The sequence below is a fragment of the Cavia porcellus genome, unplaced genomic scaffold (assembly GCF_034190915.1).
Source record: "Cavia porcellus strain 051 isolate PalLab524CR breed Dunkin Hartley unplaced genomic scaffold, mCavPor4.1 scaffold_38, whole genome shotgun sequence".
NCBI classification, from domain to species: Eukaryota; Metazoa; Chordata; class Mammalia; order Rodentia; family Caviidae; genus Cavia; species Cavia porcellus.
The window spans coordinates 8,871,363-8,898,894 of NW_026947521.1; the positions used below are offsets into that span (position 1 = coordinate 8,871,363).

Below are 27,532 nucleotides of genomic sequence, written 5' to 3' on the forward strand. Positions count from 1 at the left end.
GTTCCTTTTCCTTCTCTCTCTGGCATGTGGGGCACATGAGGGCAAGAACTATGTCTGGCCTGCTTAACCTTGGTCTTTTTAGCTCCTGGGACAGCCTGATACATGCATGGTACATGATATGCAATAAATACTTCATTGACTATTGAATGAACTGAGGTGAAAACAGAACTATTGAAGGAAAAAGAATAATGCTGTTTGGAATACTTTTCCCAGTAGAACTTTTTAAAAAGGTTTCTATAGTGAAATCTATCAGTTTTTTTCTTTATGACCCAGTTTTAGTGTATGCCTAGAAAATTCTCACAAAATACTTACCCATGTTTATATATATATAAAATCTATGTATGTATATATATATATATAGATAGATAAAACCTATGTTTATATATATATATATATATATATATATATATATATATTAAATGTATATATTTTCCCCCTTTTACTTTTGTGGGTCCCAGGAATCGAACGCAGGACCTTATGCTTGTCAAGGCAGGCCCTGTGCCACTGAGCTATATTCCTGGCCCCATGTTTTATGTATTTACGATTTCATTGCTTTTGTTTAAATAATGAGTAGGAAGCTTATTTTGTATATAAAGTGTGTGCTGAACTTTACTTACTGTATTATCTTGTTGTTATCTTCTGTTTTTGGTTGCTTTTGGCTTGATTTTTCTTAAGTACATAATCATACCACCTGCTAATATTAGTGTGCCTTTTCCATAGTTTTTCTATTTTACTGGCTACCATTGCTGTTTATCAAGTTACCCTCACGCTTAGCTGCTTAAGACAGCTATTTTTGTTTGCTCATGCATTGTGGGTTAGGAGTACCAAAAAGCCCAGCTGGACTACTCTGGGTTTGCCTGTTGTCTTTGATCAGGTGTTACCTGGGGCTTCAGTCACTGGAAGCCTTGGGGTGCAGGTCCTTTGGTTCCCTTGGAGGCTGGCGGAGGCTGGCGGAGGCTGAGGGCTGGCTGCTATCTGGGCTTGACTCTCCAGGTTCCCATGGTGATTGTCAGCTTTCCCAGGCCCTTTGTGTTACCAGAGTCCTCTGCGCTCTATTGATTGAGGCATTCACAGGCTATCCAGGTTCAGGAGGAAGCAGCACAGACCTCTGTCTTTTGGAGAGTGTATTAAAGAATTTTGGGGGAAAATAAATAAATAAATAAATAAATAAATAAATAAATAGAGGGAACTTATATCTTTTAAAAGATACCATGCTTTGCTTTTTATTATCTAAATGTATCAGCTGCCATTCCACAATTAACTTAAGTAATATGATAACAAGCACTCTCGTCATAACTTTTTCTCTTGTTTTTATTTTGTAGACATGGTCTTGCTCTGTGGTGCAGGCTGGCCTTGAGCTATTGGCAATCCTCTTGCCTCAGCCTCCTGAGTGCTGGGATTACAGGCATATGCCCGCTGCCTGACTTTCTTGTCATAAATTTTTACTTGAATAGCTTCTGTTATCACCAAATGTGATTTTAGTTTGAGAAAATATTAAGGAAGACTTCATAAATTCTAAATTTTTCTAAACTTAAAAAAGTCAACAAAAGATGTTAAATTTCACCATAATCTTTTATACAGGAATTTATACTCTTGATAATGATAATTTATAACATTAAATAACTTTATGGTGGGAAAGGGGTCTGAGCAAAGTTTTAACTGTATTCATGGTGATGTGTATGGAGAAAGACTTTGTTTTTTATTTGAACTATGACTTAAACTTTTGTCAACTTTTCACTTGGCTATGCTAATTCTTTTAGGTAATTTTGGAATTTACTAAACAACAGAAAGAAGAAGATACAATTCTAGTATTTAATGTTACTCAGTTAGGAACAGAGGCCACAGTGAGAACTTTCGACCTAACTGTGGTGTCTTATTTAAAGAAGATCAGCTTGGATTACCAGGAAATTCAAGGTAATATTCCTAAAAATGGAAGTGATAAAAGTAGCACTTTTAAGCATCTAAAACACTTTTATTTCTATGATAGTATCTATTATAAACAAGAGTAAACATTGTTCAAAACACTTTACAAATAACAATTCATTTAAATCTTATAATAACATAGTGTTACTGTTGGTAGTTTTATGTAACTAAGGTATAGATTTCTTATAAAATTTACCCTTGGTCTAACAAGGAGTAGCAGAGCCATGAATGAAATCTTGGCAGTCCGGCAGGCTAGCAGTCTGGGGTTGCTGTTCTCAGCTACTCTGATTTGTTACCTCTGCCTTTGTGTAACTCTCCTTAGCAAACACAGGGACAGAAAAAAAGGGTCAGAGAAGAATTCAGTAGCTTCCTTCATGTCAGGTATTTATGGCTAGAAGACTGGAGAGTTTGTCTCTGATCCTACAATGTTGAGGGTCCCCTTTGTTTTTTCTTTCTGAGACAGGGTCTTACTATGTAAGGCAACTGGTCTTGAATTTTGCTAATTTAGCCCCAGCTGACCTCAAACTCATGGTGATCCTCCAACACTGCTTCCTGAGGGCTGGGATTACAACAGCTGTGCCTGGCAGGTCCCAGGCTTTCTGTGCAGTAGTGGTCACATGTCATAAGCTCCAGTTAAAAATAAAAATGGGAGAATACGAAGTTCACTCTCTTAGAAGCTCGACAACTTTCTTCATCTCAGTATTTATCTTGTGACCTCAGATATTTGAGGCATGAAGGAATAAAATGTATGATAATTAAAATTCTTTAGTGCTTCAGTCAAATATAGAGGCCTGGGTTTTATAATTTGAGAGTATTTGTAACTGAAATCAGCCTCAATTTAGAAAAGAAATATTTTACGTTACTATTTTTTTGTACAGAAAGAAAGAATTTACAGAAAGAAAGAGGGAAATGTAGATGATAAATTTTCTAGGCTGTTTTGTTGTCATGGAGGACTAGGACTCGGGAGAAAGATGCCCTGTGCGGTGGGGAAGCAGGAGTAGAAGTCCAGTGGTCAGGTGGGCGGTGGGCGGCTGCTCCCTTCCCAGGGCCTGCGTTCGAGCTGCTCCTGGCCCAGGTGCAGGGGTGGAGGCTGCTTGTGTTTAAACTTTCCAGGAAGCATTGCAGTTTGCTTCTCTTGAAATTCTCTTCTCCCAGTCTACACAAAGTTCTCTCTCTATAAAGTTCTTTCATAGAATTTTAGACACAACAGAATCCCATCCAACTTGTTCGTTACATTGTTGAAAAATATGTCTGTAGTTTAAGTCAGGAAGGATAGAGGTGAGCTGGAATTGATATTTCTTGATGCTGGCACCTGTAGTCTGTTCTGCTGCCTTACTAATGAACATGTGGCCTTAAAAATATCTAAAGAAGCTTTGATTAGTTTTGAACAGATGTGAATTCAACTGAAAATAAATACATGTTTTAAAGTAAATTAGATGCCTAAGGCAAGAACTTGGAGTGGCTTATTTCTCCAAGAGTGATGGTTTTAGTATTTAATAACCATGAAAATATGCACAGGTTTTCTTTTGAAGCTTAATTAGCAGCTTTTATAAAGAAGTGTCTAGCAAGTTCTAGAAGCAACTTGTTTGAAAATGGTTTTTTTTTTTTTCTGTAGGATCAAGAAAAAAGCCCCTTCACTTGATTAGCTCTTCTGACAAACCTGGGTCCGATCTTTTAAAAGTAGAGTATATTAAGGTAAGGACCATGGCAGTGCTGGAGAACCTGTGGAGACATGAGAGCTCAGACTGAACCCCAAAACCCACTTCTTTATGGCAGAATGCCAATTAAGTGCAATTAAACCTGAATACTGAGATTTTTGTTTAGGAAAGAACAACTTCTACATTAGCATCTTTTGTCTTTGATTTGCCAGCACTAGTCTGGACTGTGCCCCTGGGAAGTGGACAGGACAGTGTGTTACTAATCATTCTGGGTGGTAGGTTAGTTTTTAACTGTTTCTTTTTGCACTTAAACACCTTGTTTTTCTTTCACTAAGTGAAGAGCTATTAGAAGGCTGCTGACCTCTTATTCTCAAATGCAGAAGCCTGGGTGGAAGGAGGCACTGTTTCTCTCTTTAGGGGCATAATTATATGTCCACACTTGTCTGTATAGTAGGTGACAGTTTGGCTAAGCCACATTCAAAGAAAAAAACACATTGGATCAGGTGCTGCAGAGAACTCCCAGGCCTGGAAAGAGACCAAGAAATGCACCAGGAAAGTGCTGAAGTAATTGATAAAATTAGGTTCATTTAAGATTTAATAGGTTTGTTTTAATCACTTATTATTTATTGAATGTCTATATGTGTTTCTAAATGGATTACACTACCAGGTGCTTAGAGACACAGATGACAAACATTATGTTTTGCAGGCAAATTATAAACTAGAAGGGAGAGCTACAAAAATAAATAATTAAAATGTGTTGATTGGTTGACAATATGATTATTATATAGCAGTGTAATATGAATATAATAAAGCAAAACAAAAGCATTGTGGGAGCAGACAAGCAGACAAGCGATGGCAGAAAACTCACAGGAGGTCATTTTGTTTGTTTGTTTGTTTTGTTTTTTTCGTTTTTTTTTTTTTATTGGTACCAGGGATCGAACTCACGATTGCTTTCTTGCAAGGCAGGCAGTTAAGCCACTGAGCTAAATCCCTGGCCCTGGGAGGTCATCTTTTGTGTTTGGAGTTACACTGTTTGTTTCAGGGATCAGAAATACAGTGAATAATAAGGCTGGGAGATTGAAGCAGTACAAAGACCTCATTAAATCAGAGCACCCTGATGATTGGATTTCTAAGATGAGGTTTCTTTTATTGGAGATGTAAACAGACTTACCAGAGAAGTGGACAAGGGATTTCAGCATTAGGTGTCCAATGTACTAGATGACCTAGATGACCTTTGCACCTTCTACCTCCCAAGGTGTATCATTCTCACACCCTGCTGTAGGTTCCCTGAAGTGAGTAATTGTTCTCCCGGGCTCCCAGAGGAGAACACACAGCATGTTACAGTCAGTAAAATGCATGACTTTACAGTAGATTAATTACTTTGGTCTTAATTCCTTTGTTCATTTTTTATTTAGGCTGATAAGAGTGGACCTAGTTTTCAAACCACTTTTGAAAAAACTGAACAGACATTTAAGGTAAGAAATTCTATTAAAGCATATATCCTATTGAAAATAATTATTAATGGAAATCTTTAGTATTTTTGGGGGGATAGGATCTGTGTAACTTGATGATATAATCAAGAACCAATAAGAGTTATAAATTAACCTTGTAAATACTCGGATTTTTAGTAAAGCTGTTACTTTTTTTAAATTTTAAAAGCCAAAGAATAATGATGATATAAAATTTCAAAACAAAGTAATAGGTTAACAGTGGTTATGTATTGTATATTGTTCCCTTCAAAGTGACATTCATGTTACAAGATATAGGCATAAAAATGAAAGAGCAAACTTTTTTTGGACAAACTAATAGTTTAGTAGTATAGTTATCTATTGAGTGTGTATAAAGAGTATATGTACATAGCTGGGCGTGGTGGCTCATGCCTGTAATCCCAGCACTTGGGAGGCTGAGGCAGGAGGATCGCTGTGAGTTTGAGACCAGCCTGGGCTACAAAGTGAGCTCAATGCCAGCCTGAACTGCATAGTGAGATCCTGCTTCAAAAAAGACAAAAAAAAAAAAAAAAAAAAAAAAAAAAAAGAGTCTATGTACATATAGTCTTTCCCCTCTTTGTTTTCTCCTTTCACCTATTCCAGTTGTTCTTTCCTTTTGAGCAGATTCTTTTCCTATCACTTTCCTCAGTATCTATTGTATATTTTGGATCTTTCTTACTCTTTCAGTGGTTTTTTTTGTTTTTGTTTTTTGGTATCAGGGATCGAACTCATGAACTTGCACTTGCCAAGCAGCCACTTACACCACTGAGCTAAATCCCTGACCCCCTTTCAATGTTTTACATAAGAGAGACAGTACAATACTTAACACATGTGAGTCTGATTTATTTCACTTATGAGTTTGGTCTCAAGTTGCATCCATTTACTTACAAAAACCTCAAGTTTGTCCTTCTTTATAGCTGAGTGGCACACCATTTTATAAAAATACCACATCTTTTTTATCCATTCCTCAGTTAATGGACACTTAGGTTGTTTCCCAGATTAATGCAATTATAAATTGTGCTGCTGTAAACATTGGTGCACATTTACCACTTTGACATGATGTTTTCAGTTCTTCTGGAAACTGCAAAATTACCCAGTCGAGGAATAGCTAGATTGAATGAGCCCTCCAGTCCTAGTTTTTTGAGTAATCTCTACACTGATCTTCACTGTGGCTGCATTGGTCTACACTCCCACCAACAATGGAGAAGGGTTCCTTTTTCCCTACCGACATTTGTTATTGGTTGATTTCTTGGTAGCAGCCATTCTTTGTGGAGTGAAGTGTAATCTCAATGTTGTTTTAATTTGCATCTCTAGAATGACCAGTGATGTTGAAGATTTCTTTGTGTATTTATTTGCCATTTGTATTTCAACATCTGAGAAGGGCATGCTCATCACAGATGCCTATTTTTGAATTAAGTGTTTGAATTTGAGGGGCCTGATATTTTCAGCTCTTTATATGTTCTAGTAAGTCCTTTGTCTGAGGGACAGGAGGCTAAAATTTTTTCTCTATGGGTTTTCTTTTCACTCTGTGATTTCTTTTGAAGTGTAAAAACTTTTTAATAAGATAAGAATCCCAGTTGCTGATTCTTTGAAGTACTTCTATGCAGTTTGCATTTTTGTTCATGAATTCTTTGCCTACCTTGTGTCTTCAAGATTTCTATTTACCTTATCTTCCAGTAGATTTAGTGTTTCTGTTTTAGTATTTGGATCTTTAATCCATTTTGACTTTACTTTAGTGCACAGTAATAGACACGGATCTAATTTTAGTCTCTGGCATGTGGAAAGCCAGTTTTTCTAGCACTGCTTAGTAAAGAGGCAGTGAACATGTTCCAGTGAACGTTTGCCCCCTTTGTCAAAAATAAGGTAGCTGAGTGTCATTGTATTTCTGTCTGCATCTTCTGATCCATTCCATTGATCTTAAGGTCTGTTTTTTTGCCACTACTATGCTGATTTTTATCACAGTAGCTTTATAGTATAATTTAAGTCAGGAATTGTGATGCACTCTGTCTTGCCTTTGTTGCCCAGGATTGCCTTTGCTATTCTAGGTCTCTTCTGTTTCCAAATGAATTTTACGGATGTTTTCTCTAGATCTGTGAAGTATGCTAATGGTATTTTGATAGGAATTGCATTAAATCCATATAATAGTTTTGGAAGTATGGCCATTTTCACAGTGTTGATTCCTTCTATCCAAGAAGAAGGGATGGCTTCCTATTTTCTGATACCATGTTAGGTCTCCTTTTTCAGAGTATTGTAGTTTTTAATATATAGATCCTTCATATCCTTTGTTAGCTTAATTCCTAAATATTTCATATTTTGGGTGAAGGGTATTATTTCCATAATTTCTCTGTCAGTGAGTTTGTTGTTTGTGTACAGGAATGCTATTGATTTTTGAGTGTTGACTTTGTATCCAGGCACACTGCCGAATCTGATGAAGTGTAGTAGTCTTTTGGTATAGTTTTTGGGGTCTTCTATGTAGAATGTCATGTCATTTGAAAATGATAGTTTAACAACTTCTTTTCCTATCCTTATTCCTTTTATTTCTCTCGCTTGTCTAATTACTCTGTATAATGTCTCCAGAGCTATATTGAGTAGGAGTGGTGATAGTAGACATCCTTGTCTTATTCTTGAAGCATCTGTGACAAACCAGCAGCCAATATCATACTAAATGGAGAAAAATTAACCCTGTTACTTTGGCTGGCTGTGTCATATTATAATTTTTTTTTTTTGAGTCAGGGTCTCTCTCTGCAGTTCAGGCTGGCCTTGAGCTTACTTTGTAGCCTAGGCTGGTCTCGGACTTGCAACGATCCTCCTGCCTCAGCCACCCAACTGCTGGGATCCCGACTGTACACTTGCAAGGCAGACATTTATGCCGCTGAGCTAAATCCCCAGCCCTTGCAGTGTTATTTCTAAAGAAGGGAATGCTTTAGATAAGGGAACAGTGATCTATAAACAGCTGAGAGGATTGTAAGCTTCAAGTAATACAGGGCTGAGAAAGTGTGTAGGACACAGGGAGGGAGGTAAGTGCTCCTAAAGAAGTGGCAGCTGGTGCTTGTGGGTTGCACCAAAAAAGAGGGTTGAGAGGGTCTGGTTTAATAGGTGAACATTCCTCTTTGATGTGTGCATGTGTTTTTCTGTTGTTATATTTTTTATTTTGAGACAGCGTCTGGCCTTGTATTCCTTCTTCCTCAGTCTCTCTGAGTGCTGGAATTATAAGCATACTGTTTGTGTACATTTCTTTCCATGCAGAAATGAGAAAACGAAAGATTCTTTTCTATAAGGAGCTTTTGGTTTTAACTTGCTGTTAGAAAACCACTTTCTTTGAGGCAATTTGTGTTGTTGTCTTAGCTTTCTGGAGTCATTTTTCTAAAAGTGTAGTACTTTTATGACATTTACTTTCCTCTGTGTTTATGACAGGACCATTTTTGTAGTTTTAATGATTTAGTAACAGAACTCTTCCAATTGTTAATCTCACAGATGCCACATTTGGAATCCTCTGTGGATTTAGTAGTATGTAGTGCTTGTGGAGTTTCAGGTTCTGACTTAAACTTGTTATATGATCATGATGAGTAGTGAATGGGAAATGTACAAAGATGCATGTTGGGAATACAGGTGGCCACGTGCAGCAGAATATAGGCTCCCTGGGCAGCTGCTTGGGAAATGGAGTGATTAGGGACCTGTGCCCTAATCTGCGTGGAGCACTGAGCGAGAACATCTAATTTGCTCTCTCTGCACCCCTGCCTTGAGGGTCATGACTTCCCTCACTGCTGTCTTCCCAGTGATGGAAGCTGCGAAGCCGTGATGCAAGCCTGGCTGCCTGTCAGGCCCCTTGTGCATAGAGCAGCTTGGCATTTGCCAGTGAAAAGTAACTTTGTTTTAAAACTTTTTAGGTGGCCTTTTCCTCTTTGAACTTGTTGCTGCAAACCCAAGCTCTTCTCTCTTCTATTAACTACCTGACAACCATCCTTCCCTCCGATGGGCAGAGCATGGGCGGCCCACCAGGGGTGCAGATCTCCACTGAGAAGCAAACAAATTCCTCTCTGCAGAAAGGTGGGAAAGACTTGTGTGTTTCTTATCATCAGCAGTCTTAGAACTCTAGAGCTCAGTGAGCAATCTAAGGTGTCAGCTAATTCAATAATTCAAATGCTGTTTCCTGGTTTCCCTTTTATTGCACTAAATCAGATACCAACATCTGATACACGAGGCAAATATAGATAATACTATTGTTTTAAAAAAGTTGTTGTTCTCATTTCTGTAGTGTGGGGTTGTCTTGGGGCAGCATGTGAGGCTACCTCTATTTGTAGTGTGCTCTCCTCCCTTCAGTGGCTCTTGAGACCAGAACTCTCCTCGAGGCCTTGGAGGCCATCCTGACCCAGGGACAGGGCCAGCTTCCAGATAGGTGTTACAAGCCAAGAGCCCAGATTTCAGAAAGGAAAGTGCTCAGTTCAGAGTCTGACCTTCCTACTTAAACTATGTGGCTGTAGGTGCATTGTTTAGCTATTCAGAATTTTATTGTGCTTATTTACTTTGTTTTACAGAACGTCACCAACTTACTGACATTCAGACTGAACTATAAGATGCATTTTGTTCGCTTACGAACAAATCTGGAATAGAATTTGTTCATAAGTCGGGGACTGACTCTTTTTAAATTGCAAAAGGAACATCTACTAAAAAGCCTAGTTTTGTAAGGCAAAAGAAGTATTTGAAATTAAGTTTGTAATTTAACTTGTGTATGTGTATATTTCTGTTTAACAGAATTGTGGTTCAGTTAATATAGAAAAGTCTTGAATAGAATTTATATTATCTGAATTGTATTGTGAAATAACTCTTATTTTCTTTTTAGTGATTGTATCCTCTAAAGACAGTGATGTTATTGGCTTCAGACTGTTTGCCAAGTTAAATGCTTTCTGTGTCACCATTTGCAATGAGAAGAGCAGTATTGCTGAAATCAGGATATAAGGTAACAGGTTCTGGGGATATAGCCCAGTGGCCTAATGCCTGCCTGGCAAGCATGAGGTCCTGAGTTTGGGTCATGGATCCAAAAAACCCCAAATAGATAGAAGGTAACATACTTGAGAAAACTGAGGCAGGAGGAGCTAGAGTTCAAGCCCAGCCTAGGTAACTTAGTGACTTAGACAAGACCTCATCTCAAAAAAATACGAAATGAAAAAGGCTGCGAATGTGGCCTGTTGGTGGCACTGGGTTCAATTCCATGCATCACCAAACAAAACAGAACAAAAAATACAGTGTTAAAATTTATTAAAAGATGAGCTTTTTTTTCTTCTTTCATTTATTCCCTTTCAATGTTAAAGAATACACGAACGAGGCCTTCGGCAGGGGTAGAGCCAGCAGGATACTGTTGAATCGGGTGCTTTTTTCTTGGGGCACAGTTGTTCAAGGGCGTCGCCGCTCCTTCATGGCGTGCGCTGGTGCTGTGGGCCTGGCCCAGGCTTGTGTAGGGTGGAAGAGTGCATGTCCGCGCAGAAATGCTGACGGGTGGCAGGAGTGGCAGTCCGGCTTGCACACGCAGTCTGCGAACATCCTGCTCTTCACCAGCCTTATTCATCATGGGTGTAGTTATCTGTCTGTATGTAGTGATGGAATGGAGGTTAGTACTGCTCTGTGCATTTGTGCTTTCTGCACAGCAGCCCTTCAATGAGAGAAAGCCTGTGAGCCATCAGTATCTACAGAGAAAGCTGCTGAAATGCATCTCGCTCTGTCTCTGGTCTTAATAGTTATAAGAATGTATTGTCACTTGCTGAAGGTAAAGATATGCTCAGTCTGTTTCATGAAATCCTTTAAGAATTTAAGAACCTGAAAGGTAGGGATTTCTTTTTGTCCTTTCTAATCTGGTAGTACATCAACTAGAATGAACTGGATTTGTGACACTTCCATAGTCTCCATGTAGATACCTGGGTTTAAGATATAAGGGATATACTAAATCCCGAGATCATCTCTCATGTACTTTTGTCAGAGGATTGAAAATTCAGGTAATTAATGTTTATTAACTTAGAAGTTGAATGTTTATAAAAGTATAAAATATCTAATATTATAGCTTGTTGATCAGTTGGGAATTGAGATGTTGCTAAATTTTTAAAAATTGCACCATACAATAGAAATAAATATCTTATTCGTTCTAGATCTATAGAAGTTATATTAATTTTTTTTTCAGGCCTCGACTCTTCTCTTTCTCTTCAGTCAAGGAAGCAGTCACTTTTTGCCAGACTGGAAAATATTATTGTTACAGACGTTGATCCTAAGACAGTTCATAAAAAAGTAAGTTGGACTAAATAAATGATTACTATTTTTTTGGTGATTGCATATAAAATCCAATTTTAAAGTAATGAATTTGAAATTAAGTATACTTCATGAAAATGTTTGTTTTTTTTATAAAGATTATAAATATAAACCATATTCTAAGTGGTAATTTACTTTGTCATTACTTTGGTAGAAAGAATATGTTCACATTTCTGTTTTTCAGGCTGTGTCAATAATGGGAAATGAAGTTTTTCGTTTTAACTTGGATTTGTACCCAGATGCGACTGAAGGGGATTCATACACTGACATGTCCAAAGTGGATGGCGTGGTGTCGCTGAATGTTGGCTGCATTCAGATTGTCTATCTTCATAATTTCCTTGTGTCCCTTTTGGTAAAATCGCTATTTTCATATGAGTTTTTCAGCTGAGGAAACAATGCTGATAGTTATGATTGCAAGTGTTCCAAATCTTGCATTGTAGGTGATATTGTTTGATTAGATGTGGTAGTTATGTATGAAGGTTCAAGTAAATTGTCTTAACAGTTAAAATCTGAGTGATTTAATGATTTTTGTGTTGAATTGAAGTTACTTTTGTTAGAGTAAGTATTGAAGCCGCATTCTTCCATGCAGAAATCATGAGAATGGATTTCCGTCCTTCCTTTTCCTTAGCTGTGTAACCCTGTGTAACCCCTGTGTAAGCCAGGCAGCTCGTGACCTTGGATGAGTTAGTAGTTGCTCCCATCTAACATGGTCACAGCGGGCTTTACAGAAAGTTACCTGTCCTAAAAGGTGTCAGCATCATGGAGACAAAAGGTGGTGTCCCTCTTGAGAGCCTGCTTTCTGTTTCAATTTCTCCGTACTTCCTTTGTGTCTACAGAACTTCCTGAACAATTTCCAGACAGCCAAAGAGGCCCTGAGCGCAGCCACCACGCAGGCTGCAGAAAAGGCCGCCACCAGTGTGAAAGACCTTGCCCAGCGGAGTTTGCGCTTCTCTGTCAGCATTAATTTGAAAGCACCCGTTATTGTCATCCCACAGTCTTCTGTCTCTAGCAACGCTGTTGTGGTGGACCTTGGTTTGATCAGAGTTCAGAACCAGTTCAGTCTTGTGTCTGGGGAAGGGTCTGTAAATCCTCCTGTGATCGATAGAATGGATGTGCAGCTCACGGACCTGAAGCTGTCCAGGTGTGTTCTCCAGTGTTTCCGGGCTTAAGTATTAGGTTCACTTTTTCTATGATATTTCATGATCATTCAAGTTCATACTCAACAGGTTGCTGTTTCACAGAATCAGTGTTTTTTCCTTTTTAAAACTGGAAAAATAAAGACTGTACACATAAATGTTTCATCTACATTCACCAGTCTGTTATACATTTGCTGTCATTTACTTACAGCATCTTTACAATGTAAAACATTTTTGCTGAATCATTTAATAATAGACATCTTGACCTTTTGCCCCTAAATATTTCACCATGTGTGTCCTATAAACAAGAAAATTCATTCTCTTGATGTTAACTACAATGTATTTATGAGATTCTGAAAATATAGTATCACCGTAATATCACCTAACGTGCAGTCTGCATTAAGGTCATATCACTTGTTGCAGTGATGTTGTTTGTAGTAATTTCCCTTCCCCTTCCAGAATCACACATAACTGTTTCCATTCTTACTGAGAAGAACTTCTGTCCTGATAAATGCTTTCTCTAGAATGGTTCTTGCACCTTTTTCTGTCTCTTACAATGATGCTGGTTTTGAGAGGTATAATCTGGCTGTTCCATGAAACAACTCTTTTTTTGAGTGATTCCTCATGGGTTTTGATTAAGCCGAAGCATTTTTGGCCTGAATGCTCTCTAAGTAATACCCTCAGTGCTCACACTGTGTGAGACATGAAGACACACAAAAAATTAAAACTCAGGACCTATTCCATCCAAGGTGATTTAACTATCCATATTTTAAAAAGTAATACTCATAAGACAGTTGCAGAAAATACTGTTGGAGAGTAAATTTGTGAGACATGTGATTTGAGAATGTTTCTGTTACTGTTGTCTTTTTTGGTCTCCATACCAAAAAACGCACAGTCACACATCACTTAGCAGTGAGGCTGCCTTCTGAGAAACGAGTTGTGGGCGATTTCATCATTGTGTGAACGTCACAGTGCTCCTTGGATGAGCCTTGCTGGTGTAGGTCAGTTATTTTGATGTGGTCTTTTGTAATCCGGATCCACAGTCAGCAAGAGATGATGAGGCTGTTGTCAGTGTGACGGAGCAAGCTGTTGTAGTTACATTTGTTTGGTAAATAAAATATAGTCTAACGTAATAAAAGTATAATAAATCCATAAGCCAGTGACAGTAGTTTATGATCAAGACTTTGTACTCTGTGTGGTCTGATGTGCTGTGATTCTGTGTGATTGGCTGTACAGTAGGCTTGCTCACAGCAGCATCTCCACGCCCACACATCGTGCCTTGCACTACCACCAAGGACAGTCGTGACATCTCTAGGCAGCAGTCATTTGTCCTCTCCATTCTGATCTTGTGGAAACATTCCTGGTCCACTGTAGCAGTATGTTTGAATACCTCTGTTTGGTGATTTTAACTCTGCTAGTCCTCAAGAAACAGTTTGATGATTTCTTGCACATCTTCAACGGTGTAAATTTCTTTTTAAAAGAAAAATGTTTTCTTAATAGTGTACAGTGTACAGTGTAATTTGTCCCTGATAGTGGATTATCAATTAATTATAACTTGGTTTTGAAGTGAAAAATTCAAGTAACACTGCTTCAAATCAGTATTTTAAAAAGGCAAATGACCACTTGCCTTTGCTGTTTTAAGAGCAGAGGCTCTTGTTGTGTTTCCCTCATACATGTCCACATCTGATGTTTCTGTTTTTCTTTAGGACAGTGATCCAACCAGGCACCTCCCAGCCTGATATTCAGCTGTTGCACACAATTAACTTTGAGTTTTTTGTAAATCGAAATCTTGCTGCAAATTGGTATCATAAGGTACCTGTTGTGGAAATTAAAGGACATCTTGATACAATGAATGTAAGTGCACAAGTGCAAAAAAAAAAAAAACCCTTGGTCATTGAAGTCTTACATTCTGAAGACTTTCTTAATATAGAACTCCCTGAAAAGTAGAGTATTTTACTGAATGATGTAAGAATTTCAGTAAGATACAGTTCAAAAAGGTATTACCCCTTTCAATAAAAATCTCTAAATAAGTAATATTTAACTTTTACATTTTCTGTACATATGGAAGGAAATCTGCACAAATTTTCCTGGTTTCATGTCTGCTGTATATCATATATCACTTAATTTTTAAGGTCATCTAAGTAGTACCTCTAAGATAATTATAGCATTGGGAGAAGTGCCTGGTAACTGAAAACAGCCATTTTGTTTCACTCAGTTTAAACAAACAGACAAACAAAATTGGATGTATTTGCAGAATGTCTTTTAAAAAAATCAACTCTCTAATTATACCTTTCAGTAAAAAATAATATAAATTAAGTCAGTGGAGTGAATGTTGACCTATGTTACTATCTTTGAAAATAAAATGTTAACATGAAATAGTGAAACACGTGCGTAGTGATTGTATATATTTTTGGTAAGGTAGGGTTATTCTGTGCTTCATGCTTTGTTTCTGAGAATGTTCTGTAATAAACTGCTGCATTTTAAATGAAATATATCTACCTTTTGAACCTAATATTTCACAGGTTTGTCTAAATCAAGAAGATCTTAATGTTTTGTTTAGAATACTGTTGGAAAATCTTGGTGAAACTCCTGAAGAGTTAGATAAAGTGAAACCAAGAGTACCAGAGACAGGTAAGAGATGCACAGTAGGTGGCTAACATTTCACAGTTATTTTGCAGTTTGATAGACAATAAGAAGACATCGTTCTCTTCTCTGTATGGTGGGTTGGGATTTGAATCCAGAGTCTAGGAGTTAAGGTGCACATACTACCCCTGTGCTGCACCTGCAGCCCAGCACAGACAGGACACGTGAGGTAAGCAGGTACACATTCATGATTTGGATTTGTATTACCAGCAAATAAACAAAGTGCCACCCAGTGGAAATGTGTTAACTGGACACGTTGCTGCCTGCTGATGGCCCAGCATTTAGGAGCCTGAGGCAGGAGAGTTGTCCTGAGTTCCAGCCTGTGCTACGTGGTGAGTTCAAGGCTAGTGTGAACTACACAGACCCTGTCTTAAAAATAAAAGCAAAAACAGCAAATAACACATCATGGTTAAAGATGCTTGACTCTTATTAGTTAAGCAAGCAGGTATTATGAAGTCCTGGAATAATTATTAAATTTGCAATTAAGTTGCCACTAAGCTGTGGTAGCACATTCCATATGATTTTTAAATTAGGCTTAGTAGTCAGATGTCTGTAAGAATTAAAATAGTTGATAAATTATCACTCCTTCCGAAGATCCCAGAACATGCTGCAATAAATATGTAAGCAAATTTAAATGATCAGATACGGCCTTTTTGGCTTAACCACTACATACTTTCCATGCTGCTGTATATACATGCACACACACACACTTATGTATATAAATAATGTGTTATGCACACACACATATTGATATAATCTTCAGTGTTTTTCAAATTAGCACCTGTGTTTGTGAACCTTGCTATGTTTTTCCTAAATTATCAGTATCTTTTGTGTGTGCTTTTTATATCTGTTTATATGCTCCCTATAGGCTGTCTTCATTTTTGTCTTTTTTTCATGGCACCGAAGGGCACAAGTACTAGGGCTGTACACAGCGCTACATTCCCAGCCCTTTCCTAGATTTCGAGGTAGGGTCTTGTTGTGTTGCTGAGCTGCCCAGGCTGAGTTTGATTTACAGCGCCTCCCAGAGTGCTGAGATTACAGGCCTTTGCCAGCATGCCTGCTGCTTTCATTCTGTTTAATGGCGGCCTGGTATTAGAGCCTGTGGAAGTACGTGCCATAATTTATTTAGCAAGTCTCTCCTGACAGAAATTTCACGCTTCCAAAGTTTCATTTGTATCACGTTGCACTGAATTTGCACTTGTGTGTCATGAGAAAATACCAGTTAAGGCCTGTGCAATCTTTATTAATTTAAATTTATTAGTAACATAAAAATCTAACAAATTGATGTAATCATTTGGCAGATCTTGCTGATTGCTCACTAAAGAACTTGTATTAGGTTTGTACTCCTACTGGGTAGCTTTTGCGTGCCTTTATAACACCAGATGGTACCAGATTTAAAACGTTTTGCCCCTTTTTAAAGTGAAACATAGGATTTCAGGGTTTTTCTGACTGTATTGTAACATCCATGAACACATCTTGTGTGCGAGGCAGAGTTTTTATAGTGTGTGCTCCTGTGTCATCCCTGTGAGTGAGGTGCAGCATGGCTCGCGAGGCCTAGATAGTGCCCCCATCTGCCCAGAGGTCACTGTGCTCCGACCGGTCCCACCGTGGAGGGTCTCGTATCTCCCCGGGTTTTATGTGAAGCTGTAGGGAGCCACTCTTCGGGAGCATGTCTTCAGCTCTGCTTGGAGGATGCCTCCGCCCTCAGGCCTTTCTTCCCCGCGCTGGAACCAGGCTGTGCCTTGTTTGGTGTCATCTGTGCACCTTAGAGTCTGTTAACCTTTGTCCACTCCATGTGAGTAGGTATGGCTGCCTGGCTGGCTAGTGGGCAGACTGTGTGTGTGGGTGTGCATGCGTGTCTGTGTGTCTGTCTATCCACCCTTCCTGAGGACTGAACTCAAAGTGATGCATCCCCAGCCTTTTTTAGTATTTTATTTATTTTTTTGAGACATAGTTTTGCTGAGTTGTTAATAGTCCCATGCTGGGCTTGAACTTGCCTTTCTTCTGCCTCAGCCTCCCAGAGTGCCAGGATTATAGGTATGTGCCACCATGCCTAGTCTTTTGTTTTTAGTTTAAATGTATATGTCTCTTGTACTAAACTGTGGGTTTTCTGAGGGCCAGAAGGGTTATTGATTTATGGATTATTAGGTCCTGAGCACTTCTCCATGTCCTCCTGAGTGTGTAAGAAATGTGTGCATAGAAGTGAATGAATTTCTTTTAAACATCTGTAGGTGAAATCAAAGATGCCCCTGAAATTTCTACATCACAGAGGTTACAAGCTTCGAAAGATGCTTCAAGAGCTGAAAGAGAAGAAATTAGATCTGTAAACATTGTTAATGTACTGCTGAATTTTGAAATTAAAGAGGTAGGTGATTTTCATGTTTTTGTAGAGAGGTAAGTTAATGGATTTGTAGAATTACCTGCATTAAAATAAGCTTCTGGTAATTAATATGGGTGAAAAAATCTTAGGTAGGCTATTTACATGTAATGATGTTTAAAATTTGAGAGTTTAAGGATGAGTTATGTTTGGGGGATACAAGATTACATAGAGAAAGCTGTAGGATTTTCTATAACTTCCTTTTAATGATTATGAGACAGCCAGAATGTGCCTTGCTTTGCGTTTTTTATTATCTAAGCATAACAAGACAGGGAACTAGTGATGCAAAATCCTTTACAAATGTTAGAAATTCTAACGAGAATAAAACCAGTAAATGTACACTAAGTGTTATAGTACTCATGCAGAATGGTACTCGGTCAGTGTACTTCCATTTACAGATTGTTGAGGAAAGGTCAGGTAGCTTTTCCTCTCCCTCACGCACACACTCAGCACGTATTCATTGCACGTGCTAGATATTTAGATGCCTAGACCTTGAGCTCGGAAGTGTTTGTTCCCCCTTAAAGATGTGCTCAGTTAGGGTTCTGTTAAGGTTGTGGCACTGGTGGTAGGGAAGGTGCATCTGAGCAAACCGAGAGGGTCCGCAAGTGTATTAAACTGAGTTTTCCTGCAGGAAGTGTAACTTTGAGTTGAGCTTTTAAAAGAGCAGCAGTAAATAACCTGAGAAAAGGAGATTAAGAAAGGGGGGGGGCAGGATGGACTGGAGTGGGCATGAAGTTGTGAGAAAGCATAGAGCGTACAGGGAACCACGGACCTTTCCCAAAATACCTGGTTGTTGCGTAGTTCTCTAAATGTCATGCTCTTCCTCTGAGCTAAAGATGAATGAATGGGCTCTGTGGTCACTTCGCAACTAGATTCTGGATTGTTAAATCTCCAGTATGTTTTCTGTGTAATATCAGTTACATAAGCTTTATTTGTTTGTGTTTTTGAGAAAGGGTCTGCCTCTGCAGTTCAGTCTGGCCTTGAGCTTACTTTGTAGCCCAGGCTGGTCTCAAAGTTGCTATATGATTCTCTTGTCTCAGCCTCCCGAGTGCTGGGATTACAAGCGTGTGCCACCATGCTTAGCTTAGTTACTGAAGATTTTTAAGCTTGATAATTAAAAGACTGATCGGAGTCAATTTTTTGACAAGTGTGTAATTAACATAAGTAGATGGAAAACCTGTCAGTCCTTTGTAATATGATTTGCTGTAGATACTATGGTAGTTCCCTTCCCTGAGGACAGTGGTCAGGGTGGAGAAAACCACTAGAAAAAAGTGGCAGTGCTTCAGTCTGAACAAGCATAGGTGTCGCCTCGGGTAAATGATGCCGCCTCCAGTCACCAAAGAAGGTGGACGTTTTTACATTGTGTGACTCTCAGTGTTGTATCAGTGTCCTTATTAAATTCTTGTGCAGCAGTGAAATCGTGGGTGGTAATACTGGTGCATTCCTACAGGTTATGGTGATGCTGATGAAAAAGGCAGAAAAGAGTGGGAGGCCAGTGCACGAGCTCAGTGTCCTGCAGCTTGGAGTGGAAGCTAGAGTTCAAGCTTATGCCGTGACCGCTGAAGCTTATCTCCAGCAAGTCAGCATGCAGTGCCTGGATTTCACTGGTCAGTGAGTTATGCAGTAGGCAGGTGGTCTTCTGGATCGCCACCCCGCATGTGTCACCATAATCATTCAGGTTAAATGTATTGATGCGAAGGCATGTGACGGTTTAAAACCTACCATCTTACCTAGTTACACATACATACTCAGGTAGTGTAGAGTAGAGTATTTCTGGAAAAGGAGCCACTTGTCACTGTGTGTGATACTTCAGTACTTAGGAAAGGCACTGTTTCGTTGTAACTGTGCCACGAGAGCTGATCCATCAGGAGACCAGGACCTGGGTACATGCAGGGACTTACTTGGGAAAGTTGAGTTAGTTTATTTGTTGCTATTCATTTCAAAATTACATGTATTTTAAAATTTCTTCTCATGTATATCACTATATGCTTATGAAAAAGGAAATTTCAGCAATACAGAAGTTTATGGAAGGAAAAATTTAACATAATCCAGAAGTCTCTTTTCCCCTCAAGTAAAAACTAAATTGTTGTTTTGTGAGTTTCTTGGATCTCCTAAATTCATTTTCTCTTTCTTAGTTTTAGTGTGCTAGTACATGTGCGTAGTGTGTAAAGTTCCCTTCCCTTGTGTGGAGTTGACACCTTACACCACACATCTTCATCCCCTTTCCCTTCCCTCCCTCACCTGTCCCCCACACTTGTCCCTTTCCTCTTCCTAAGCTGTCTTCATCTTTATGCTGGATTTCTCGTAGAAAAGGAACAATGTGATATGAGACAACTTTTAAAAGTTTCTGGTGACATTTAAGGTTTATAAGAACTCTGTGGAAGAGCTTTAGGAAAACAAGCTTGTGCCGTGCGTGGTAGTGCATGCCTGTGACCCCAGCACTTAAGCGGCCAAGGCAGGAGAAGCTCTGGGAGTTCAAGGCCAGCCCGCACTACCTAGCCAGGCCCTGTCTCAAAATAAAACAAGCTCATATTGAGAATAATCCCTGCTTTTATGTATTTTATAGTTTTGTTCTTTATAGCATATAATATGTGATTTGCTCAAATGAGTAATAGTAGTAGTACCAAATGTTACATAATTTTTAAATTATCTTGACTGTTTTTATATATAAATATATATATATACACATATATATGTTGTTTCTTTCAGCTTTTCATGCTAATGAGACAATATGATGTTTACACATGTGTGTCTTATTTATTTTACTAATGAGTATGGTCTCAAGTTGTATCCATTTACCTATAAAAGTCTCCAGTTTGTCCTTCTTTATGATTGAGTAGTGCTCCATTGCATAAAAACACTACATTTGTTTTTATCCATTCCTCAATCACTGGGTATTAAAGGTTTTTTCCAAGATCTGGCTATTATAAACTGTGCTGCTATAAACATGAGTGCACATGTATCACTGTGGTATGATGCTCTTAATTTTTTTGGGAAGATACCCAGTTGGGAATAGCTAGACTGTGAGCCCTCCAATCCTAGATTTTTGAGGAATCTACACTGATTTCCCAGTGGTTGCACCAGTTTACATTCCCACCAATGTGAAGAAGGGTTCCTTTTTTCCCACAGCCCCTCCAGCATTTGTTATTGGTTGATTTCTTGATCCTGGCCATTCTTTCCGGGGTGTGGTGAAATCTCAGTGATGTTTTCATTTGCATCTCTGAATGATCAGTGATGCTGAACATTTTTTCACATCTCACAGGTTATATAATTGACTGGTACTGGGTTTGTTGTTTTTAGGGATTTTTCTCTCTTTTCAAAGCCAGGCTTCTTGAAGCATGATTTCATATTTAGTGTAAAATTTACACTAAAATTTAGCAGTGTAATTCATATTTAGTGTAAAATTCTTAGTGTTGATGAACATACCTTAATGTAACTGGCTGTTCATGCTGTGTAAGAAGTGTGAGGCATTTGCAGTGCTGACCAGCCTGTCTCTTGCCCCCAGACGCAGAAGGAGGCCCTCTGCACATCGTGCGCTCCTCTTGCGTGACTAAGGAGCCGCTCCTGAAGATGGCCTTGACCAAGGTACCAGCTTTCTGTCTAACTCCTGAATATGCTAAGTTATGTCTGTTCCCTTCATGTTTAGTGCTCCAGTTTTTCTCCTTTGAAAGTGTGCTTTATCCTTGGGTTGACTGCGATGAATTTGAAAGCATCTGCACACACCCGTTAACTTTCTGGTTTCCCTAGGGAAACCAGACAAGTGGTTTGGACAAGTGGAACAGAAAAGCTGTGCTGTGTTCTGAAGCAGAGTGTATTATCATCCAGTACACAAGCATTTCCCCTGCAGTTCAGATTTGTCCATTAGTATTTCCTCCAGAGTAGTTCTTTTCATCTGTAGGATGGGAGATGTGGTGTAAATCATGTTCTTTACCTATAAGAAATGTGTTTTATAGTGTTTTAATAGCATACTTTAATAAGTAAAAAAATGGATGTTTATTCAGTACATGGAATTTTAGTGTTTGTAATCCATTGGTTTAATTACCCACTGTTTGTAGGCAGACAGTGATGGACCGGAATTTAAAACTGTTCATGACAATACCAAACAGAGACTAAAGGTAAGCTGGTAATGATTAAATGTAGCTTCATAGCCATTTTGAGTTGTAAGGTTGAGCTAACATTAGAATATTGTGAAAATAAAAATAGATTAATTTTGTCGATAAAGCCAGTGCATATAGAATTAAAATACACTTTTTATAAAGTTAATTTGATTTATAAAGAGATTGCTTGTTTCTCAGATGTAAATTGCTCTTTACTTATACAACAAATAATGTATTCTCAAGGAAATGCTGTCCATAGTTATTTGGCCTGATACTGATTCAGCATTAAATGTTAGCATTGTGTGTTGGCATTAGGATTAAGGATGTTGTTCACATTCCCTTTGTGCAAATGGGTCAGTGTTGGGATACTTCCTATACATTTTCTTAAAATTCAAACCCTGTGGACAATAGAATTATGTTTGCACACAGGAGTGGGATGAGTATTGGTTTCCTGACTGATTACAATTAACATAATAGTGTTTCTAAGAACTGATGCTGGTAGTAATTCATTTTTTTAAGGGCCTTTCTTTAATTGAACTGCTCTTGTGCTAGTTGTGTGTGTTGAAACTTAACACAAATGTTACTATGTCTTAGTCTGCCTCTCTGTTTTCTTAGGTTTCATTTTCATCCTTAGACATATTACTTCATTTAGAAGCTTTACTTTCCCTTATGGATTTTTTGTCATCGGCTGTTCCATCCTCTGAGTCGTCTTCTAGGAAGGAATCTGAGCTAAAACCACTTGTAGGGGAGTCCAGAAGTATTGCCATCAAAGCTGGTATTAATTTTTGAGTAATGGTCAAATGCTTTCTCTCATATAATACTGTAATGTATTTTAAGCTAAGAAGATACTTACTATCTTGATGTTACTATACCTGATTTGACAGTTTAAATTAGTTTTGAAAGAACTCAAAATTTTTCCTTATAGGATTGTACATCAGTTTATTGAAATGTTTTAAGTAAATGTTGTTTGATGGTGTGTGTTTTTTTTTATTTTACTGGCTAGATAGCATCTTTTTTGCATTGACATCTCTTTGCATTCTTCAGTGCAATAGAAATGAGAAAGGAAGAAGTTAAAGTTCGAATGCAGTCACGCATAGTTACAAAATTGTATTGCGTCCAGTCCTGTCTAGTGCTGAGTAGGCTTCAAGCCTTGTGCGCACTGAAGGAATCTCACAGAGAAGATGGACTCATTCTGTTTCTAAATAGATCTGGGGACATGTTTGCTATGCAGATACCTTGAGCTGTGAAATGTTAGCTCTGAAGTATCTACAGTCAATAGAGAATGTGTATTGGTTTGTAGAGCAAGCATCATTTTGGTTTTTCACATTGTATGATATGAACTTGTAACATACAGTAATTCAATTAGAATAGACCAATTGGTATTACTGGGATCTTTAGAATAAAACTGTTATTACCATTACATCTGATACAAGGATCTGATTTTTTTTTAACCTTGGAAGATAGCGAATTGTTCTAGAGTAAAAGCGTTTTACCCATTTTATTGTTAATTTGCTTGCAACAGCAGTACAGTATCTAGAGGTAATAGCCTTGGATTCTTCTGTTATAACATATAAATAGAATACATAGAAAAATAGTTGAATACATGAAAAATAAACATTTAAAATTACAATAACCTACAAGCAATTTTAATTCATAGAAACAGTCTTGTGGTTTTGCTGTATGATTGGTCTTCATGGTTTGATGTTGCCACATTTGGTATTAGGGAAAAAACCAGCTTATCATCATGTAATGGGGATTAATTACTAATACATATCCTGATGGTTTTGCAGTTTTATAGGAAAGAACTTTAAAAGAACTGTAGTCCTTTATATCTTATCCATTCTGAATTTATTTTACAATTCTTTATAGAGCCATTGCATATACTGTAGTAAAATTGGATTGCTTCCATAGTTAAATAACATGTATAATAAGTGCCATAGTAAATAAAATGAACTGTGTTAACTAGTCAACATATTTTAGTTCTGTATTAGTTACTGTTTTAGTATATGACAGGTTTTTAAATCAAACTTTTAGACGAATAGAATAGAATTCTAATTTAAAGTATTTTATTTTATTCTGGAAGGAAAATCAGTGAAATTTTCATGTCATGAATAACACAATCAAGATGTTAACAGTAGTTGTGTTTACTCTTAATTTGAAGGGAAACTGCTATTTTGGGTTGGTTTTTGAAAATTGACTCAAAGTCACATTTTATCTTAATGGAGAGCTTTTTGGCTCCTCCTAGTACAATTTTATTTTATTGAATTTGAAATTATTTTGTGTGTTCTATCATCTTTACACTTTGCCAATCACAAATTTTCTATTACTTTTTAGTATCTGGCACCATTTCTAAAGAGGATATGTTCAATTTAAAGGTTACAGCTGAATTAGATGCTATTAATGTTGTCTGTGATCAGAAGTGTTCTATAGCTGATGTTAAAATACATGGTGAGTAATTCTATTTTGTTATATAAACATCCAGCAAAAGTGAGCTTGTAGGGGTGAATTTCTTATGAGTCAAACATTGTTTCCTTACACTGAAGGTTAAAGGTATATTTGGAGATGTTTGTAGTAAATTTGTTATAATTCTTTTCTGACTTGAGACATTCCATGTGTATTTTAAAAATTTCAGATTATATCTGAGGCCTTAATTTGTTTCTGTACTTGTATTTTTAGAATAATCTGATAATTGAGACATCACAGAATTTTTAAAAAATAGTTTATTTATTTTGCCTTTTCCCCGTATGTAGCATAGGCAAAGGAGTTTCTGAAAGACACTTGTGACCTTTTGATGTTGTCGGTTTGAAAGAAGAATGAAGCAGCACATTACCCTTCCTCCTCTCCTCCTCTTTTCCTTCTTTCCTGTCTTTCCTTTGTGGGATTGAATCCAGAGGCTTTCCACTGAGCTATACTCTCACTCTAGTTTTTAAACTTTTTGTAATTTTGAGCCAGGAGAACTTAATTTCTTCTGAAGTTGCTCAGTTGCCCTGGCTGGGCTTGAATTTGGGATCCTCCTGACAGCTTTCCGGAGTACTGGGATTATAGGCCTCCACCTCCAGGTCTGGCTAGGTGTTTTGTTTATTTGGTTTTAAACTCACAACTTTTATGTAAGATGCATGAAGTACTTAAAGGTGTAACCTGTCTTACATACCTCATACGTGAATACTGGTATAACAATACCAGTATGTCTAATAATAGCTTGTGTTGACTCTGTATGTTAGTAGTGTGTTACTGAACACAGCACTGCTCACTTGACTCATCTGGATTGAATGAATCCTTTGTGAAAGTCTTGCCTTCCCTAGGAATGGACGCCTCTGTTTCTGTGAAGCCAAAACAGACTGATATGTTTGCCAGACTTCAGAATATCATAGTAACAAATGTTGATTTGAAGTCCATTCACAAAAAGGTAAAAATTGATTTCTCAACTGAAATGTCTTCTGTGTTTTGTATTTGAGATGCTTTTTTGTTGTTGTCCAATGCATTTACTAGTCTGTCACATGAGGCCTTCTCTAAGGGTGGGGATATAGATGGTAACCACCTGCTTTCCTGTCATGTGCACACTAAGCCTTCTGGTTACCTCTGAAAGTGCAATGATGGACTGATACTGCCTGTAGTAAAGGGTTTTTTATAACGATACGAAAAAAGTTATTGTCAAATAAGTTGGGTTAACTAATAATGTTTAAGGCTGAATCGGGGGTCACTTTCTCTAATGAGGAACTTTGTGATACAGAGAAGGGCCTGCAACTCTCCGGTGCCAAAGCCAATGATCTCATCCTTTCAGGCTGTCTCCATCTTGGGAGAGGAAGTCTTCCGGTTCCAGATGACGTTAGCTTTGGAAAATTTTGCCTTATCTGAGCTATAAGGCAAGACAAACACAGAAGCAGTTGTCCTGAGTCCTGGCTTCTTCACAGCCCTCCAGCTATGGTCAAGTCCTGAAGGCTCCTGGGTACTCAGGGGTCTGAAACAGAGTTCAAGCGAAGAATTAATTGAACTGCATATTCTACACCCAAAACTAAATGCCTTGGAGATGACTCCACACAGGATATCCAGCCTCATCCAGAAAAATTGCACACCTAAAAGGATCCTTTGGAAACACTTCATAAAGCTATCTGCCTTGAATTTACTGATCTAAAACAGCCTTGATTGGCTGGGCGTGAATTTCTTTTTTTAAAAAAATAAGTGTTTTTCTGGTCCCTCCCGCCAGTACTTTGGGAGGTTGAGGCTGGCTGAGCAATCTCCAAATAATAAATAATAAAATAAGGAGAAGGAGAACAAGGAGGACAAAAAAGGCCAAGGATGTAGCTCAGTGCAAAGGTCCTGGCTCAATTCCCAGCACCAGAAAAAAAATTTTGAGGCAGTTTCATAGCTACCTACAGGTTGCCAAGCGCGCAGAGCCCAGCTCCCGGGCCTGGCTTCCCTGGTCTTACATCCCCTTCCCTCTGCCAAACAAAATACTTTGTGCAGTCGCGAGCTCCCGGGGCGCGCTCCCGCGCGGTCCGTCCTAACCCATCGCCCCAACTCCAGCCTCCTCTTGCTACTCCTGATCTTTCAAACAGGACGGGAAGCCTGGCGATGCCGGCGGCGTCCTCGGCCCCGGACCGGCCGAGCGTGGCGGACGATACCAGGGCCCCGCGAGTCCCCTTCGCCCGTGGCCGTCGCCCGGGTCGCGGCTCCCGCGGCGCGGGATGCCAGCCACGCGCGCCGGGCGACCGTGAGCTGCGGGCCCCGCCGGGCGGCGGCGGTAGCCGGCGAGGCTGCCCGGGCCCCGGGCGCGCATAGCGGCCGCACGGGCCGATCGCGGCGCCGCGCGGCCGGGCCGGCGCCTCACTCACTTGTCGTACTCCTGTGTCATCGCGCCCGCTCGCTCGCCGCTGCCGGGCCGCAGAACTGGACTTTCGGGTTGGGACAGTACACCCGACCGGGGGGAGGAGGCGGCGGCCGCGGCGCTGGCGGGTCCGGAGCGGCGGCCCCGACGGGTTGGGTTCGCTTTTCTCGCTCTGAGCGGGCTCCGCGCGGGCTGCGCGCACTGGGCGCCGGGCGCGGCCGCTCATTGGCCAGCGGTGAGTCGGTCAAGGGCGGAGTCTCGGAGGGTCGCGCCTTCTGATTGGACGGGAAGCGGGACGCGGGGGCGGGGCCATGGGGGTCAAGAAGCGCCGGCTGGGGGTTCCACGCGCTCCGCGTGGCGGCGTTCGGGAGTGGTGCGCTTGGGACAGTGTGGCTGTAGGGACCCTCCTGACCAGTGCGGGAGCCCCGCAGCCCTGGCGCGCATCTGCCGCCCCGCGTGTGCATGCGGAGTCCCGCCGCACTCGTGAGCGCAGGAGCTGCGGGTCCGTTCACTCGCCTGGCACAGGCTCCCGTACCCATCTGGGGGTCGCGACGCCCCGACTTCCAGGCCGCCTTCATCCCCAGCCTGGGGCTAGTCCCGCTGACCCCTTGCCCTGTCACTGTCTGCTCCATTTACTGTCACCTCCCCACCCCAAGCCCGGACCCAACAGGAGAGGCGCCTGAGTGCCAGCTAGGGTCCCTGATGAGCTAAGCTGGCCAAATTGGCAGCCGCGAGGTGCGGAGAAACGACGGTTTCCGGGGAGCCTGGTGGAGTGGGGCTTTGAGCCGGGGTGAGGCCTGGGCATCTAGGCATGGCCGGGTGGGCCCAGAACAGGAGGGGACTCGGTGGAGGGAATCGGTCCCTGAAGGCTTTGAGAGGACTTAGGGTTGCACCCTGAGAAGGGGGTGTGGTGTGAATGGGCAGCTATGGATCTCTCTTGATTTAAAATAAGCGCCCCACCCCACCTCCGCAGCCTGTCCCGCATTTGTTATTATTTGATTTTTTTTCTTTTTTATCGGTACCAGGGATCGAACTCACGACTGCCTCCTTGCAAGGCAGGCGCTTATGCCGCTGAGCTAAATCCCCAGCCCC

At 39.8% G+C, this 27,532-nt stretch overlaps 3 protein-coding genes across 3 annotated transcripts in view; 2 read left to right on the plus strand and 1 right to left on the minus strand.

The window, feature by feature from the left end:
* LOC106027030 (intermembrane lipid transfer protein VPS13C-like) overlaps window positions 1-1,915 on the plus strand; it is a 74,566-nt gene extending 72,651 nt beyond the window's left edge. The window contains exon 26 of the mRNA XM_063243578.1: window positions 1,761-1,915. The gene's annotated coding sequence lies outside the window, so the exon portion shown is untranslated. The remainder of the gene's footprint in view (window positions 1-1,760) is intronic.
* Window positions 1,761-25,749, plus strand: LOC106026164 (intermembrane lipid transfer protein VPS13C-like). Its single transcript, XM_063243579.1, has 18 exons — window positions 1,761-1,914; window positions 3,539-3,618; window positions 4,997-5,056; window positions 8,956-9,115; window positions 9,909-10,025; window positions 11,238-11,341; window positions 11,547-11,714; window positions 12,199-12,503; window positions 14,205-14,352; window positions 15,021-15,129; window positions 17,373-17,506; window positions 18,969-19,125; window positions 21,024-21,103; window positions 21,574-21,633; window positions 22,231-22,390; window positions 23,950-24,063; window positions 24,918-25,021; window positions 25,397-25,749. The coding sequence occupies exons 7-18, from the start codon at window positions 11,559-11,561 to the stop codon at window positions 25,475-25,477; spliced, it is 1,608 nt and encodes a 535-aa protein (XP_063099649.1). The 5' UTR covers window positions 1,761-1,914; window positions 3,539-3,618; window positions 4,997-5,056; window positions 8,956-9,115; window positions 9,909-10,025; window positions 11,238-11,341; window positions 11,547-11,558; the 3' UTR covers window positions 25,478-25,749.
* On the minus strand, window positions 24,318-27,018 carry LOC134474770 (basic proline-rich protein-like). Its single transcript, XM_063243418.1, has 2 exons — window positions 26,448-27,018; window positions 24,318-25,573 (listed from the first exon to the last, which is right to left on the minus strand). The coding sequence occupies exon 1, from the start codon at window positions 27,016-27,018 to the stop codon at window positions 26,464-26,466; it is 555 nt and encodes a 184-aa protein (XP_063099488.1). The 3' UTR covers window positions 24,318-25,573; window positions 26,448-26,463.
* Between the last annotated feature and the right edge of the window lie 514 nt (window positions 27,019-27,532).

What these genes read in the sequence shown, in the direction of transcription:
- LOC106026164 (XM_063243579.1), top strand. Translation starts at nt 11,559, where the DNA reads ATGGGAAATGAAGTTTTTCGTTTTAACTTGGATTTGTACCCAGATGCG. An exon ending in GCAGTGCCTGGATTTCACTG is followed by an intron (nt 19,126 to 21,023) that starts GTCAGTGAGTTA and finishes TCTTGCCCCCAG; the next exon opens with ACGCAGAAGGAGGCCCTCTG. An exon ending in ATACCAAACAGAGACTAAAG is followed by an intron (nt 21,634 to 22,230) that starts GTAAGCTGGTAA and finishes CTGTTTTCTTAG; the next exon opens with GTTTCATTTTCATCCTTAGA.
- LOC134474770 (XM_063243418.1), bottom strand. Translation starts at nt 27,018, where the DNA reads ATGAAGGCGGCCTGGAAGTCGGGGCGTCGCGACCCCCAGATGGGTACG.